The sequence below is a fragment of the Gadus macrocephalus genome, chromosome 9, assembly GCF_031168955.1.
Source record: "Gadus macrocephalus chromosome 9, ASM3116895v1".
Taxonomy (NCBI): Eukaryota; Metazoa; Chordata; class Actinopteri; order Gadiformes; family Gadidae; genus Gadus; species Gadus macrocephalus.
This window is the reverse complement of record NC_082390.1, coordinates 7,026,235-7,043,294: the sequence shown is the minus strand read 5'-3', so window position 1 is coordinate 7,043,294 and position 17,060 is coordinate 7,026,235. Positions and strand designations below refer to the sequence as shown.

The following is a 17,060-nucleotide window of genomic DNA, read 5'->3' as shown; positions in this document are numbered from 1 at the left end:
GGGAGAGAGAGATGCCCTGGGGGGTAAAGAAGTATTTATAATGATAAAGTGATTCTGTGAACAACAGTTTCTCTAAACAAGCCATGCAGACCTCAGACCTGGATCGGCAGTGGTTCTGATTGAAGTAAAAAAAAACAATAATACGGTTTCCAGTGAACCCCCCCCCCCCCCTGCTGTCGTAATCAGCCGTCAGTTCAGATTAAGGCCTCTCTTTAGTGACTCAATAGCAGTAACTTGATGAGCAGCCTCATTGGCAAGACGCTACTAGATCCGCACTCAAGGCCATGAGGCCAAACCGCCGGCTCAACTCCCCCCTGAGGCTCACGCTAGCTCCTTTTCTTTGGAAAACAAAACTCTATTATTCATGGTATCTTACGCAACCTCGGGAGCTGCAGGCTACGGCGTTGGTCTACACGTGTTCCCACTAAAAATATCACAGGCAATAAATAAATCACGGCAGGTGTTAAACTCCTGTTTTTAACTAATCACCCCAGCCTTAACTCTTTGATCACAAGGTCTGCCAAAGATAGCTGCCCCCTTTTGTATCTCCTTGGTCCACTCTGAGACGTAATTTTCACTCATGCACTGACAGGTTAAGAAAACATTATGAAACAGTGGAAAATACATCGATATAGGATGAAATATTATTTCACAGAATCAAACAACGCTCAGCGCACTCTACCTTGTAAATTAACAACACCTGAGGCAATTGACAATGAAGTCTCATGACATCAACTGTTGACATCAAGAGGTTCAATAAAGTTTCCACGGTTTTACTCAGAAAATAGTGCCCAATTTGCCTTTTGGGCTTTTAATAAACAAAGTACTCCTACTGATCTGTAGGCTTACAGCCTGCCACAATAGCGACACTGTGTGAAGATAGCTTCGGTCCTTGTGGGGTTTATTGTTGGTTTTCCCACAAAATTCTCTGCTCTTGTTGTGTGTGGGTACAGGAGGTCTTTGTTCCAAGACGCTTCCAACTAGGGCCCCACAGCGGGGGTCATTATCTGGGAGCCCCTGACCTTGGCTGGAGATTTCATCTCCTCCGCTCCCTTTTAGCGATCCCTGCCTTGTAACACCGTCGCCGCTGCCAATATAAGTAGATCCTATTGCGGCCAAGCCTCCACGTAACAGTTTCATGTTTGTTTAGGGTACCTTTCATAACTGGAAGAGGAGAACCTCGCTTATTTCACTTGTGGCGTATTAGGACAAAATAATGGGCTCTCTTTGACAGCCTTGGCATCAGGGCTCAACAAGGTGTCCAAAAAACTATTCCTGAGCCGGGAGACGCTTAAAGTCTCTGGCTCTGGCGGGTGTTTGCAATCAATGCATTTTAACACTGAGAAACACAAACAAAAGGAGAGAAACACAGGGCAAGCGAGGGCACAGCAAAAGGCTTGAAGCCTGAGTGCTTCAGCTAGCCGGCAATTATTTGAGTCCGTTGACACGTCGCTGGGTACATTTTCCCTTTGATTGATACTCCCAGCTTGATGCTAGCTTGTGGCTAGCTTGCTGACATTTTCATGCTGCGAACTTAGCGATGGTTTTAGCTGGCGGCGGCGGCGGCAGCTACAGCAGCAACTGCAGCAGCAGCGCTGGTACTAGCAACCCCAGGCTGAGGGAAAAGTCTTGCGCTAAATGCATTAGTAGCCACTCTAATCTTCTTGTTCACATTTCCTGTCCCCATTTCAGAGTCCTTTCAGATAACTCTGTGGCTGGTGGTCCATTAAACCTCAGAGTGCATTAGCCCTTTAAGAAGACATTGATCCACAGAAACAAACAGACAGACACACACATACAAACAAAGACAGACACAGACACACAAACAAAGACAGACGCACACACACACACACAGGAAGAGGGGAAGCTAAATGGCCAGACCCAGACGGCATTGCGAACGTTGTGCTACGTACTGCAGTGGATATGAGATGCTAAGTGAATGCCTCCTCGTGGTTTAAGGGTTACAGCTCCAGATCTGATAATCATTGTTTTGTTTGGTCGGTCTGCAGATTGACTCGGTCGGTCATTGTGGTGTGCAGCGATGTCATAATCTATTTCACTGGACGTATTTGCTGATTCAGTGTTACTGTGTTACTGTGTGTGTGTGTGTGTGTGTGTGTGTGTTTGTGTGTGTGTGTGTGTGTCTTTGTGTTGCATCAATGTGTGTTTTACAAAGATGAGAGAGAGAGAGAGACAGAGAACCATATGGCTTTGATTAGGCCAGAAAATGACTTGTTTGTTTGGCGTGTGTTTGTCTGTGTGTAGGCGGGCACAGTGAGAGACTCTATGGCAAAGTCGCTGTACAGCGCCCTCTTTGATTGGATCGTGTTCCGGACCAATCATGCGCTGCTCAACAACAGGGACCTGGAGGACAACGCCAAGGTAGGGCTGGACACACACACACACACACACACGCACACGCACACGTACACGCACACACATGCACACACACATACACACACACACACACACTTAAAATGCACCAATAACATTGGGGCAGATGGCTTCTTGTTCCAGCTCCCGCTCAGTTTACCCCCTGTGGGCTCCGTTATCAGTGTGTGTGTGTGAGTGTGTGTCTGTGTGTTTTGTCTTGTTTTTTTTAACTATTGTTACTGTATAAGTGTGTGTACACATGCATGTTTGGCTCTATCCATGTGTGTGTGAGATTCTTATTTGTGTGTGTTATGAACTCCTCTGTGTGTATGTGTGCATGCAGCTTCTATCTCTCCCTCAGTAAAATAGTGCCCTGCATATAGTTTATCAACCAACCTTAAAATGTTGGTTTTAATCGACCATGACACGTCATTATACAGGATATATTACAATATTATCACAATTATTATGTGAACAATTTGATGCTATTTTGTTTAGGAATATACTGTAGTTCGCTGTAGATCACTGGCTTTTCGATTTGGGGATTCCATTTCTGTTGTTGTTGCTGTTATTGTCCTTTTTGCTGTTGTGTGAATCTGAGCTGTGTGTCATGATCAGATCCTGTCCATTGGAGTGCTGGACATCTTTGGCTTCGAGGACTATGAGAACAACAGCTTCGAACAGTTCTGCATCAACTTTGCCAACGAGCGTCTCCAGCACTACTTCAACCAGCACATATTCAAGCTGGAACAGGTGGGCCTCCTTTCTCCTCTCTTCTCCCCTCTCCTCTCCTCTCCACTCCTCTCCTCTCCTCTCCTCTCCTCTCCTCTCCACTCCTCTCCTTGCCTCTCCTCTTTTCTTCTCCCCTCCTTCCCCACTCCTCTCTGCATTTCTCCTTGCTTTTCTCCTCTCCCTCTCCTTCCCTTTCTCCCTTCTCTTCTCCTCTCTTCTTCTCTTCTTTCCTCCAGTCTCCTCCCTTCCTCTTTCACCCTCTCCCCTCCCCCCCTCTCTACCCCTCTCCTTCCCTCTCTCCCTTCTCTTCTCCTCTCTTCTTCTCTTCTTTCCTCCAGTCTCCTCCCTTCCTCTTTCACCCTCTCCCCTCCCCCCCCTCTATACCCCTCTCCTTCTCCTTCTCCTCCTTCCCCCCCTCACTTCCTCTCATCTCCTATCTTATCCTATCGTTAAAGTTGCTATCTTAAGATAGCCTAGCAAGTCGTCAGCTTCTGTAGCTTAGTCAGTGAAACCACAGTGGAAGGGCTACCTCAACAGCCCTGCCTCAACAGCCGGTCATTCTGCCGGGTGAGGTGAGGCTGTGGGAGCTGCGAGGCCAGAGGTCCTGACAGCTCAGAGCTAAACCATGCATCCAGACGCTCCAGACGCTCCAGCAGCAGCAGCAGCAGCAGCAGCAGCAGCCCAGTCTGTGTATCCAAATTCTTAAAATATTTCATACACAGTCTATGGTCTAAAGCCCTTAGCTGGTATTGTTATTATTATTATTTTTTCCCTCTTTATGGTTTTTCCCTTTATGGGCTTGAGTTGCATCGTATAATTAGTGTAACCTGATTTGCACTAGACAAACAAATGATCATTTAATAATACCCCCTTCCCCCCTTCCCCCCCGTCCTCTCGGTCGGCTATTACACAAAAGACCAGCCAGATCAATTATATTCACACACTGTCTATCTCTCTCGCTCTCTCTCTCTCTCGCCCTGAATGGCTAATTCCGCAGCCTGCGTTTATTATGGAGCCGTTTTTAGCTCTTTTATTCAAATGTTAAACCACCCATTATTCAATTTGTGAGAGTATGTTTTCCCTCTTGTTTTCATGTGGGTGAGCACAGGGGAAGAGGACGGACGGACGGGGGGGAGGGGTGCTGGGGACGAGTGGGAGGATGAGAGCAGCAGGAGGGAGGGAGGGAGGAGGGAGGCCTGAAAGGGGAGAGAGGGATGCAGAAAGAGAATGAGAGGGAGAGGATGGAGCGAGGAAGAGAGTAGGAGCAGGGGAAAGGAAAGGACTTAGATAAAGAGAAAAAGGGAGGGAGGGAGGGAGTGTGATATATGTGGAGTGTAATCAGAGCTAAATTAGGCTCAATCAGGAAGAGTCTGTCACAATAGTTGTCAAGAGTCGTCTCGCCAAATAAAGCAAATGATTGGCCAACAGGCAGATCACTGGGCGGGTCAATTGCCCTGGGCCAATTGGAAATGTGTGGGGAAAGATAGGGTGCCTGGGCCTCTCAGGTTTTTCTGTCCAGTTAGAACACTCCTGGTATTTCTCCCTCTCTTTGACTCCATCTCTCTCCCTCACGCTCGTATTTAAAAACTCACAAATAACACACTTCTGCTCTTTCCTGGTCTTTATCCTCTACAAGAGCTTCTATGCCTATCTTCTTTTCTCCCTTTCTCTCCCCTCTCCGTCTCTGTCTCTCTCTCTTCCTCCACTACTCCAACTCACTCAGACACAGACCGATGTAACTAGCCTGGTCCTACCACTCTCGTACTTCATTTCATTTGTACAGAGAGTCTGGACCTACTCAATTGACACTTAACACTTAACACTCAACTCACTTGAAGGCGGGTGTCTGTTGAAGTTTAAAACTATTGGATCTGTCCAGTGCCACTCTGGATCTGCAATAACCAATCGCTAACGTTTGGCCGGGAATCACGTTGCGCGCAGGCTGTAAAGAAACCAAACACCTTTAACGTCATTGTTCTCAGCCACTCCACTCTGTTCGCTTATTGGACGCAGAAAATTAGTAACATACCGCAGACCCAGACCTAGTACTGAAGGGAAATTCAAATTGAGCAGAAGTACAAATTGGGCAGAGCCAGGCTACGATGTAACATGTACAGACAAGGAATTTATCTAAAATATTATTCAATAACGGAAAATCCAGGGCTGGTCTGAGAAGATTTATATATGAATTGTGGCTCACAGTGATGGCAACACAACAACGTTCAATTGACTATCCGACCCAATATCTAGCGTGTTATAGTAATAACAACCATTTTAAACTATAAACCCTTGTGTATGCTGAACGTTTAAAGCAGTGACCAAGAAACGGGAGGATTGTAAACGGTGTTAAAGTCTGAACCGTGCGGTGCCGTAAAACCAAACGTTGGCCAAGACGTGTTTGTCTTACGATGCGTCGGACCAGCTCAGCGTTCCTCTGCTCTCTGCTTCCTTTAAACCACATGCCGCCCCACCGCGCCCTGAGCAAGGGCCGCCGCGCTGTCCCTAACATTGTTTCAGCGGAGCCGCTGTTTATTATCCTTTAATCAGCGGGTCCTTGGCCCACATCAGCCGCAGGGCTTGTTTGACAGGACGCTGCTGTGGACGCTTGCCGGCTGCTTCTTTAGTCCCCTTTTGTGTATATTTGAAGAAGCGAGGTGGCAGTTCAGGCCTCAGCCGCCCAGCGGTCCTCCTTTTGACGTCAGGACAAGACCATGAGAGAGTCGTCCGTCTCGGAGTATAAGCGTGGACGACTCCCCTTTTAAAACCTACCCTGCTGTTGATTGTTTTGCTGGTTAGCAGGTGCTTTTGTCCCACGTGACTAGCGTTGTATTCAGATGCAGGTCGTTGAGGAGCAGAAAGGGAAGGGGGGGGGAATGGAGATCAAAGCCAAATGGTTTCGTCGGGGAGGTGAACCCCCCTCGCCGCTACACTACTATGCCCCACCTACCAACTTCACTTTATCACAGTGAATACTTTGAGGTAGCTTTATCCCCTCATCAATAGGCTAGCTTGTTTTCTTTGACGACAAACCACTCAGATGCAATCTTCTTATCTTCCCCTTCTTTTTCGTTTGCCATGAGAAACCGGTTGCAGTTGCTTTCAAGTTCAATGCCAAACGTCTACGGCGTGTTGTTATTTATCTGATGAAAATGGGTTATTAAGGTAGAATAACCCGCTCCACCTTAGGAAAACAGGCCGGGTAGTCCCGAGGCCATGGGCGGCTGGCTGATACCTCTGTTAGAAGTGGGGATTAACCTGTTTGTTTAGCCGTTTATCTTGGCTGTCGGAGGCCAAACGCTACGGTTGATGCCATTTTTTCAAACTTTTGAACGTTTAAATGTTTATTCATGCAAAGTAGCGGCCTCAAAAGAGCATGACGACGTTTGGAACGGTAACTGCATAAGGAAATAAACCTGATGGAATCTTGTTTGACGTCTGCCTAACAATGTGAGATTTGCATTGGCCTCCTCTTAACCTGGCGTCGTTTTGTTTCAACCAAAACAAAGGTGGTTCCTTTTTTCAAATACTGGACAATATTTGCACAGTATTTTGGATCTACTCTCAAAAAAATTCCGTAATTCTTTCAGAGTTATCTGGCAATGCGTTTTTTGACTTTCCGTTTATTTCTGACTGCGTTCACATCAATACCTCTTCAACGTTTGTGAAATGACCACACTTTTGATACAGCCACTAACCCACATTTCACTGTAGAAGGGGACTCCCAAGTGTGATGTCATTAGAGATGGATAGGTAGATGATTGAACAATAAATGGCTTTGCTGTTTCTTGACCAGCTATGCGTCTGCATTTGTCAGGCATTGTGGTTATTCAGAACGGGGAGCAAAAGACTGACGAATAAAACACACGTGTGGCCTAAGAGACACAAGGTGTCATTTCATTAGTGAAGAGTAGCACTTTCTCAGGAAATCATGCACGCCCTACAGGATGTGGTTATGATGCAGTCAACAGCCCCGAAACCAGCCCCAGACACAAGGATGGGGTGACTCAAGGAGAGAGAGCACTGTGGTCCAAGTCCTCCACCTCATCTGTGAACCTCATGGCTTTGGCATCTATCGCTGCCGCTTGAACGGGCTCCATTGTTAGCTATCGATGATGTGACTCCCGCGCAACAACAGCTGGACAACCCCTTCTGAGACACCCAGGAAACCCCTTTCATCTGCTCAGATCCCAAAGAAGCGTTACATGGAGCTGATTGGGAGATGCGATGCCAGGCACACACCGCTGATGTGAGGAGAGAACTAAAGGGGTTATTCAGACTCAGATATCGAACTCTTCTCTGAGCGGTCCAGTAGATCATCTGACCTGAGTCCATTTGCTGTGTGTGATTCATTGGCTGAAGGTCACTAAGCGCCCGAAGCAAACAGGAAAGGGAAGATGGCAGAGCGCTGCCATGGGAGTAGGCCCAGAGGACGTTCATGAGTCACACATTTGTGCAGCCAAGTGATTAATGCAATGAGGTCATTAAGGTTGATTTTTGCTTTTGTGTTTAGTCCAACATGTTTAACAGATTTGAATGTTAACATGTTAAAGGGGTTGTATGTAGGATTGAGTTACATCTTGCATTGAGATGCAAGGTCCGTCGCCACTCTTTCCATCGACGTAGGGGAAGCTATGGTGGCCCCGATGGGCCATAAGTGACCTTCAAAATGATGTCATGGTCTCCGACCTCATCGAGGCGCCAAGCCTCAAGTGAAGAGGTTTCTTGAAAGATTTATAAATTGGATTTAGTCTGTCATACTTTAGGTCACAGCTTACGAGGAAGACGGCGGTTATGATTACACATGTAAACCGCGTCCTCTCTAGAACTGTTTTGTCTGTTCTGGGCTACTGTAGAAACATGGTGGTGCATCATGGCAGGCTCCGTGGAAGATGATCCACTCTCCAAGTAGATAAGAAGGGTTCATTCTAAGGTGATGAAACACAACAAGTCTTGTTTCAAGGGATTATACACCAATTAAAACATACTTATGGTGATTATATTCCATTTCTGCCAAGTCCACTCTCGCTGGACTTGGACTCTGCCGTCACTTAATTCTACACACTGCACATTTAGAGGTGGAAGTCTCAACTTTGATCCACTTTACAGTGTGCAAAGGCTTCGGTTCAGACGTAATGCATTTGACCACAGATCTAAAACCAAAACAAAACGGTTGATGTCCAAATCCCCCTGAACTGCACTTCACTGAAGCAGGGAATGTCTGCCTTAGCCTTCCGACGCAGAATATCGGGCACCCTCCTGCTGTTGGACACTCCAAAGAGCTTCAGTGGCTGGAGCGCTCGCTCTTATTCCGATGATGGAGTCCAGCGAGGTGCTGGACGTCGTCACGGTGACTCATCACAATGGTCTTTGGACAGCCGTTGGCGTCCAGCGTTTCCCCGCTGGACCTCTCCGAGGCCAAGTTCCACCTCTGTGTGTCTGGTATCCTTCGCTCTCTCCACATGGCTCCATCTTCCTCCGATCTCACTTGCCGTACCGTGCTTTCCGTCTCTCTGTGTTTCCCTCCCTCTGACCTCGAAGACTGTTTCTTTTCCTCTCCTGTTCCCCCCCCCCCCCCCGTTCTTTGTATCCCTTTAGTCAAGCTCATTCTATCTCTGTGTCCCTCCTTCCTATCTCCTCACCTTTTCTCTCCCCCTATCCTCTACCGCTAGACTCCTTTAGACACGCTCATTCTCTCTCTGTGTCCCTCCCTTTGTTGTTCTCTTTTTCTCTTCCTCACCTTATCTCTCCCCCTAACCTCCGTCTCTAGACTCATTGCTTTAGACACGCTTTTCTTCACTTGTTCCTCCCTCTGACCTTCTAGTCTGTTTTTCTTCCTCACCGTCTTTCTCCCCCCTCAAACCTCTATCTCTATTCTCTTTTAGACACGTTTTCTCCTTTTAAATCAACTTCTGCTTCTATTTTTCCAGTTCTACGGTTCCTCCCTTCTTCCTCATAAAAACACTAGTGCTGTCATAACAGAACAGGCCAGCCATGGAGAGAGGAGAGGGGGAGGGGGTGAGGTAGCCAGAAAAAGGGGAGAGGTTGAAAAACACACATAAGTCATCAAGGCCCCAGACAAGGCACCTGCTCCCCCAAGACTCGAGGGGTGCTCTGATTCCTGGAAGAGGCTTTAAGGTCACCATTGTTAGGCTGGCATGGTGGCACAGGGTCAACCGCTGCCAGACCTGAATGCCACAGTGGACAATGTCACATTTGCCAGAAATTGAGTTAGAGAATACTAAATGGTGTCTTTGGTTTAAAGGATCTTTGTGAACTGGTCAGGTCAGGGATAGAGCAGTGGAGGGCAGGGATGGAGTGAGCAATGTGATTATGCTCTCTGACAGTGAGAGGGCGGCTGCTGGACTGAGATATGTGTGACCTCATCAGTGCGGGCACTAAAAAGGGAACAAACATGAGCAATTCGTGTTTGGGTTAGGCAGTACAATTTGGTACCAATAACAGTAGAAGCGGGGTTAACCGGTTCATGTGATTTCAGTCATGTTTGATACGATTCTGTGCCAATCTCACATTCTAACTCCTAGCAAGTGTGAATGTTTATTTGTGACTGGAGCCATGTCAAATACAAATGTCTGTAACCCTTGTAAAACAGACAATTAAGTCTTATCTTATCTTATCTTATCAATACTCGATCCAAATGGTTGTTGTAAGGTGACGTAAAGGTATAAAGAAATAAACATATTTTTTCATCTATAAACTTCTAAATCGAACTTCAGAAGAACCAAAAAACATCAAATTAAAGGTTGTTTTTTTTCACACAAACAAACACATGACTTCCAGTAATCCAGCAAATGACCGAAGCTTGATTGGGATGAAAACGAAAAACACATGAATTGGCCTTTGCTTAATGTTCAGCCGAGCCAAATGTTCTGGATGCTTTGCACACAATTCGGTTGTCCGAAGCACCACACCGGACACACATGGAACGAGGACTGTTTGTTGGAGCCACTTGACACAAAATAAATCTGTGATGTGTTTATTTTGTGACCGGGTAAGCATTTGTGCTAGGCCCGCTAAGCCAAGTTTCATCAAAGCATGCAATGATCAATGTTTAATGGGTTAGCAGAACCCAAAACTTCTATCCGCTCCGAGGTTATACGACTCTATTTGAAGCCAGAATGGGTCATGTTTAAAGGAAAAGTATGTCAGTTGTCGTGATGCATGACGTTCAATTTGTGCTTTAACTAATAGGAAAAAGGCCAACTCGTTGTTTCAAAGGTGACACTTCTTCAACACTTGCATCGACATAAATCATTTCTACTTCAACATGTAAACTGCTTGTCTTCCATTTACGTTTAGTGCATTTCGAAGACGCCTTTGTCCAAAGTGACTTGCAACCATTCATACACACATTCACACACCGATGGCGGACTCAACCATGCAGGGCAACAGCCAGCTCGTCGGGAGCAGTTAGGGTCAGGTGTCTTGCTCAGGGACCCCTCAACACTCAGGGGATTGAACCAGCAAGATTCCGGTCGCAAATCATCCGCTTTACCTACGTTAGCTAAGCTGAACCTTCAAAACTAAAACCTTTGTTTCTTATCATCTCCTGTTTTGACTGCCGGACGTCCCATCAGAGTTGTATCGCCCCTGGGCATTAACGGTCGTCTCTGTGTGTGTTTTTCTCCAGGAGGAATACAGAGCAGAGGGCATCAGTTGGCACAACATTGACTACATCGACAACAGCGGCTGCATCAACCTGATCAGCAAGAAGCCCACCGCACTGCTCCACCTGCTGGACGAAGAGTGCAAGTACGTCTCCTGTCCGCCTCACTGTACTCTGAGTGGTTGATTAAACCCTGCGCACGACCCAAGCGGTCCGCGGGCGGCTTTAACGATAAATTCTTGATTTCAATCGTCAGTTGCAATAACAACAACTACGCCGGCTATTAAGACCACAGTTCCCGTACAAAATTAATTTCTGTTCTCCTGTTGTTTTTTTCTTCTTATCTGGCCATGGATTATAGGCCTACAGGTTTATGAATATATCAAAACCAGATGCGTGCTAAGGTCTTCAGGAACACAGAGTTCTGAGGGGGAACTCTGAGGGGCAAAGCGCAGTAGATGAACTAACAGCATGGTACCATCTCTCCAAACAGGCAGAGGTGTCCATTCCATGCCCCTAGGCATCGTGTTTGTTATTCCCGCCATTATCTTGTCAGATTTGGGTGAAATGTAGACAAACTAAATACAGTGGAGCTCAAAATGATTTCCATAGGTGCTCTCAGACCCACATAGGCCGTATCGGAACGCTAAACGCCTAGCTCATTAGCACACTGGTTTGGCCAAAGCTAACGACATGTTAGGTAACACACTGTGTGTGTGTGTGTGTGTGTGTGTGTGTGTGTGTGTGTGTGTGTGTGTGTGCACATACACATGCATGATTATGTGTGTGTGTGTGCGCGCGTGTGTCCCCCCTTTTTCAAACCAACAACCTAAAAGCACAGCGCCTACGCAGATGGTTCAATAAATCAGCTCCGCCCCTTTGGCATAATAAAACCTACTCCCCTGTCCACAGAGTTTCACTTTTACCTGCTCCAGAAGCTGTCAGCCAGACAGTAAACCTCTCTGGTCGCCAGGCTTCACACCGTCATCTGGGTTTAATAACCGACGTGTGTTCTGAGGAGGTTTGTGGGGGGTGTTTAAGCACTTGGGTCAAAAGGGGGATTTCTTAATAAAGAGGCCGCCAGGGCCTGATTTATCCAGCTACGGCGGATAGCAGCCAAATGCTAAACGGCTACGCCACAGCGCAGAAAGCTCTCCAGAGAGCCCATCGCTCACGGTTAACGGCTAGCATCCCCCTCCCTCTCTTGGGGGGGGGGGGGGGGGGGGGGGGGGCTGAATTAGTTTATAGCGGAGACGACGTTAGCACCGCTCCACCACCAACGCTGACGACGACTGAGCTTAGCACAACACATGTTTCAATACCAGCCACTCAACAGACACTTACGCACGCACACACGCACGCACATGCACACGCACGCGAGCACTCACACACACACGCACGCACGCACGCACGCACGCACGCACGCACGCACGCACGCACGCACGCACACACACACACACACACACACACACACACACACACACACACACACACACACACACACACACACACAGGCCTCGGTGTGAGAGCATCCCATCGGGGCCTGTCCATCTGGCGGGCTGACAGGCTGGGAGGGGTTAATGGGAGCGGGGGAAGTGCTGACAAAGGCGTTATCCCGGTACGGAAGGGAACACTTAAGGACCACAGGGTTGCCAGTTGAAATCCCCTGACAAGGAGAGGGCGAGGAAATGAGGTTACAGCCCCCCGTGTCGCCCCTCACATTGTGTCCTGGGCCCCTCTCGGGAGGGACCTCGTGTCCACGCTGGCCTGCAGGGCGGAGGGGTGAGGGAGTGAGAGGGAGAGTGACAGCATGCAGGGTTCAGGCAAGATGACCTCGGTAACAAGTCATTACTGTAATGTTAAGGTTTTCCATGTTAACATAAATAAGTTTGTATTAGTTATCAATCATCCCGCTGCACTCACTTGCTCTGCAAAAATGATGATGTCAGGATTCACATTATCATAATGATGGGGAAGAATTAAATCCTGGTTGAGAGAAATGTAACATCACCAAACGTAACTAAATGGAGTTAGTTAGAACATGTTATACATATGGACGCTTTTATCCAAAGCGATTTACAACGGTTCATGCACGAATTCACACACCGACGGCGGAGTCAACCACGCAGGGCGACAGCCAGCTCGTCGGGAGCAGTCAGGGTGTGGGGTCTTGCTGAGGGACACCTCGACCACCCAACCTTCCGCTTACAGGTCAACGTTGCTCTACCGCCTGAGCTAAAACGACCCTATGAACAAATGTTTTATGACATTACATTCAGGACCGTCAGGCCCGACACTCTACCTCCAAGCCTCAGCCAGGAGCCGTAGTTATTTGACCCAGTGTAACGCCCTCTTCCTCCCCCTCACCACCCTGCTGTACCCCCCTCGCCACAGCTTCCCCCAGGCCACCAACCAGACCCTACTGGATAAGTTCAGACGGCAGCACGACGCTAACCGCTACATTGAGTTCCCCGCCGTCATGGAGCCCGCCTTCATCATCCACCACTACGCCGGCAAGGTCAAGTACGGGGTCAAGGTGAGCGTGTGTGTGTGTGTGTGTGTGTGTGTGTGTGTGTGTGTGTGTGTGTGTGTGTGTGTGTGTGTGTGTGTGTGTGTGTGTGTGTGTGTGTGTGTGTGTGTGTGTGTGTGTGTGTGTGTGTGTGTGCGCGCTTGTGTCCGTGTGCGCGTGTGCGTGCGTTTGTCTCTGTCCGTGGACTTGCGTTTGTCTCTGTCCGTTTTCGATTCCCATTTTCATGCCATTTCCAGAAGAGCGTATAATGTAGTGATTTTCTTTTTACATTATTTTTTGAAGGCGATTCAATGTTAACAAAAGAAAAAACATTTCCCAGCAAAGGCCGGAGTCTGAAATGTGTTGAACTTCACGTGAACAGTATCAAGTGTGATAGATATAACTTTAAATATAATGGTATTGATGCTCGGTTACAAATCCTAGGTTACATTTGTTGTTTTAAATAAATGTGCTTATTTAAGTTTGAAATTATTGAAACATCAACTAAAACAGCCTTTCAGAATAAATCCCATGGAAAAAGGACATTACTACCATGAGACACAAGCTAAGCAAGCTAAATCACGGAGCACCGGGTTAATGAAACAGTCTATAGCTCATCTAGCCATCATCTCATGGACCTCACCAGCGACGTCACCTCCTGCTGAGGCCCAGATGAGAAACACATGTGCTGGAGTTATTCCCCTCATGAAAGTGCATAATTAAGTATTGAGAATATAGAAGGGGAGGGGGGCGACTTGGTAGCACAACAAACTAGTGCGCTAACTCTGGAGACATTACACCTTGTAGCGACCCTGTCGAAACAGACAAACAGCGTCCGTCTTCTTGTTTGTCTACCTGTCCCGTCCGCCTGTTTCTCTAACTGTCTCCCTCTCCGTCTGTCCCAGGACTTCCGGGAGAAGAACACGGACCACCTGCGGCCGGACATCGTGGCCCTGCTGAAGAGCAGCAAGAAGGCCTTCATCTGCGGCCTGATGGGCATCGACCCCGTGGCCACCTTCCGCTGGGCCGTGCTGCGCGCCTACTTCAGGGCCCTGGTGGCCTTCAGGGAGGCTGGCAGCAGACACACGCACAGCAAGACGGGTAACGCACGCATTGAGGGCACACACATGAACGCACGCAGCAGACACACGCACAGCAAGACGGGTAACGCACGCATAAAGGGCACACACACGTACACGCACGCACATGCAGCAGATACACGCACAGCAAGTGCCGGTAACGCACGCATACGCACACACACGTACACGCACATGCAAGGCCGGTAACGCACGCAGACACACGCACGCGTACACGCACGCGGCAGACGCACGCACAGCAAGATGCAGCGGATTCACACACACACACATACACATATATATGCTTATTCATATAAAAACAGAAGATGCATAGCACACACACACAGCAGATGTAGACTACATGCAGTGACAGCATAAGGTGATAAGGTGGCGCAATACACGTCAACCACACACACATTCAAGTACATGAAGGAAACACACCATCACCAACACACTCCGTGCGCCTTTGAGCCGGGAGTTGAACCTAACACCTCCTCCTCTCGCTGTGTGGCGCCGCTAGGGAGCGAGGCGGCGGTCCCCAGCGCGGCCCTAAAGACGGTGGACAGCTTCAGCTTCCTGCACCACCCGGTGCACCAGCGCAGCCTGGAGATCCTGCAGCGGTGCAAGGAGGAGAAGTACAGTAAGTCCCGCCGCCGTCCCTCTCGGCTGGCGCAAGTCACACCCTGTCCCCCCGCCCGCACACATGCTTGTCATATTAGCGGAAGAATGTCGGAGCCGCGGCGACGGCACCATGTGATGTTTACGTGTCGCTGCGCTAATAACGGTTCGGGGGGGGACGGGGGACGGGGACGCAGACATCTGTGCACACCGTCGGTGAATGACAACAACATAAGAATAGAAACACATTGCGTTTCTGTGGCCAGTGGATCGGACACACGGATCTGCTAGCACCACTGAAATGAACTGAAAGTAAAGGAAATGGAAGAGAAACGAGAGCAATCGGTCTGGTTCTGGGCCTGTTGTGAGCAGGTTAGTGTTTGTTAGTGCAGACGTATGCACTGGGAGCGGGTATGCATTTGTTGTTTAAGGGTTCAGGAACATATATGGTTGCGAGCTTCTAAACTGTAAAATGATAATATTTCTTTATCATGTATCTGAGGAGGCGAAGAGCTGCACAGATAGAAGTCACACGATCTGTATACTTTAGTTGTAGGGGTTCATGAAAAAGCCAATTCTTCACTCTATGCAAACATCTGGACACACACACCCACCCACGCACACAAACCCCCCACGCACACGCCCAACGATTGTATCCCCCGATGGGAGTAGCACAGCGTTCTAACCGAAAGGGGGAAAAGCTATTCACTGTATATCGTATTTTCTCGGATAATACCTTTATTCATTGGACAGATGTCTACTAAAACATCTATAATATATTGCTCACTTGTTACGCTTGACTGCACCACTAAAGTGTGTGTGTGTGTGTGTGTGTGTGTGTGTGTGTGTGTGTGTGTGTGTGTGTGTGTGTGTGTGTGTGTGTGTGTGTGTGTGTGTGTGTGTGTGCATTGCGTGGTTCCGCTCAATTCTGAAGTTGGTGTTCACCTCTCCCTGATTACTTCAAAACAACTTCAGGAACTCTCAGGTTCTGGTGTGTAGGGGGTGTTGGGTTATTATACTCTAGTTAAGGGCCTGTGAAGCACTTCCAGACGATGTAGATGCACGATGTTCTAATATACTGGACCCAACTGGGAGCAGAGGAACGGTCTGCGAGAGGGTCAAAGAGACGGGGGGGGGGGGAGTAGGGATGAATATGATGATCGAGGGAGCAGTGGTTGGAATCTGAGTCGTGAAGGACTGGACAGATGTTAATGTTTGTTTCTGCCAGCTGTTTTAATAACGAAAAATAGCAGCAAAGGACTTAAGTATGCTCTCAGAGTCATCTTTCTCTCTCTCTCTCTCTCTCTCTCTCTCTCTCTCTCTCTCTCTCTCTCTCTCCGTCTCTCTGTCTTTCTCTACATCCCTCTCTATTCTCCTCTTTCTTTTCATTCTCATTCTGTCTCTGTCTCTCATTCTCTCTCACTGCCTGTCTCTCTCCCCCCATATCTCCCACTTTCTTGCTCTTTCCCATTCCATCTCTCTCTCTCTCGCTCTCGCTCTCGCTCTCTCTCGCTCTCTCTCTCTCTGATAACTCTTTCTATCTCTCGCTCTCTAGGTATCACGAGGAAGAACCCTCGGAGCCCCCTGACCGACCTGCAGGGCACCAACGCAGTCAATGAGAGGGGCAGCAGGTGAGCCCCAGCACCTGGTTCTGATTCTACCATCCCGGTCTAATATCTGATCCCAATGTTTGTCTCTGATTCTGTTTCTAGTGTCTGAATCCAATTCAGATTTTTGTCTCTGTTGTATTTTAATTTTGGCATCCAATTCTAATTTCATGTGTCTAATTCTACCTTTAGGATCCAATTTTGTATTCTGCCAGCTGATTGTCACTCAATTCTAAATCTGTTATCTCTCTATAATGTCTGATTCTAGTTCCTGATTCTAATTAGAATTTCGGTATCTGATTATAATTATAGTGTCTCATTCTATTAAATCAGTCTAATTCAAGTACCTGATTCTAATTATAATTCGAGTATCTGATTATAATTGTACTGTCTCTATTAACTCATTCTAATTATATTTATATTATCTCTGTCTAATTCTAGTACCTGAATCTAATTCTAATTCTAGTACCTGATCCGAGGTCGGTCGGGTTCTAACTGTACTCCTAGCGGCTAATGCTGCT

General features: G+C 47.8%; 1 protein-coding gene across 1 annotated transcript in view; it reads left to right on the top strand.

The window, feature by feature from the left end:
- LOC132464937 (unconventional myosin-IXAb-like) overlaps positions 1 to 17,060 on the top strand; it is a 91,729-nt gene that overhangs the window by 54,484 nt on the left and 20,185 nt on the right. The window contains 7 exon segments of the mRNA XM_060061571.1: positions 2,266 to 2,382; positions 2,992 to 3,126; positions 10,754 to 10,875; positions 13,124 to 13,265; positions 14,144 to 14,339; positions 14,835 to 14,954; positions 16,488 to 16,563. Of these exon segments, the coding sequence (XP_059917554.1) occupies positions 2,266 to 2,382; positions 2,992 to 3,126; positions 10,754 to 10,875; positions 13,124 to 13,265; positions 14,144 to 14,339; positions 14,835 to 14,954; positions 16,488 to 16,563 (908 nt within the window).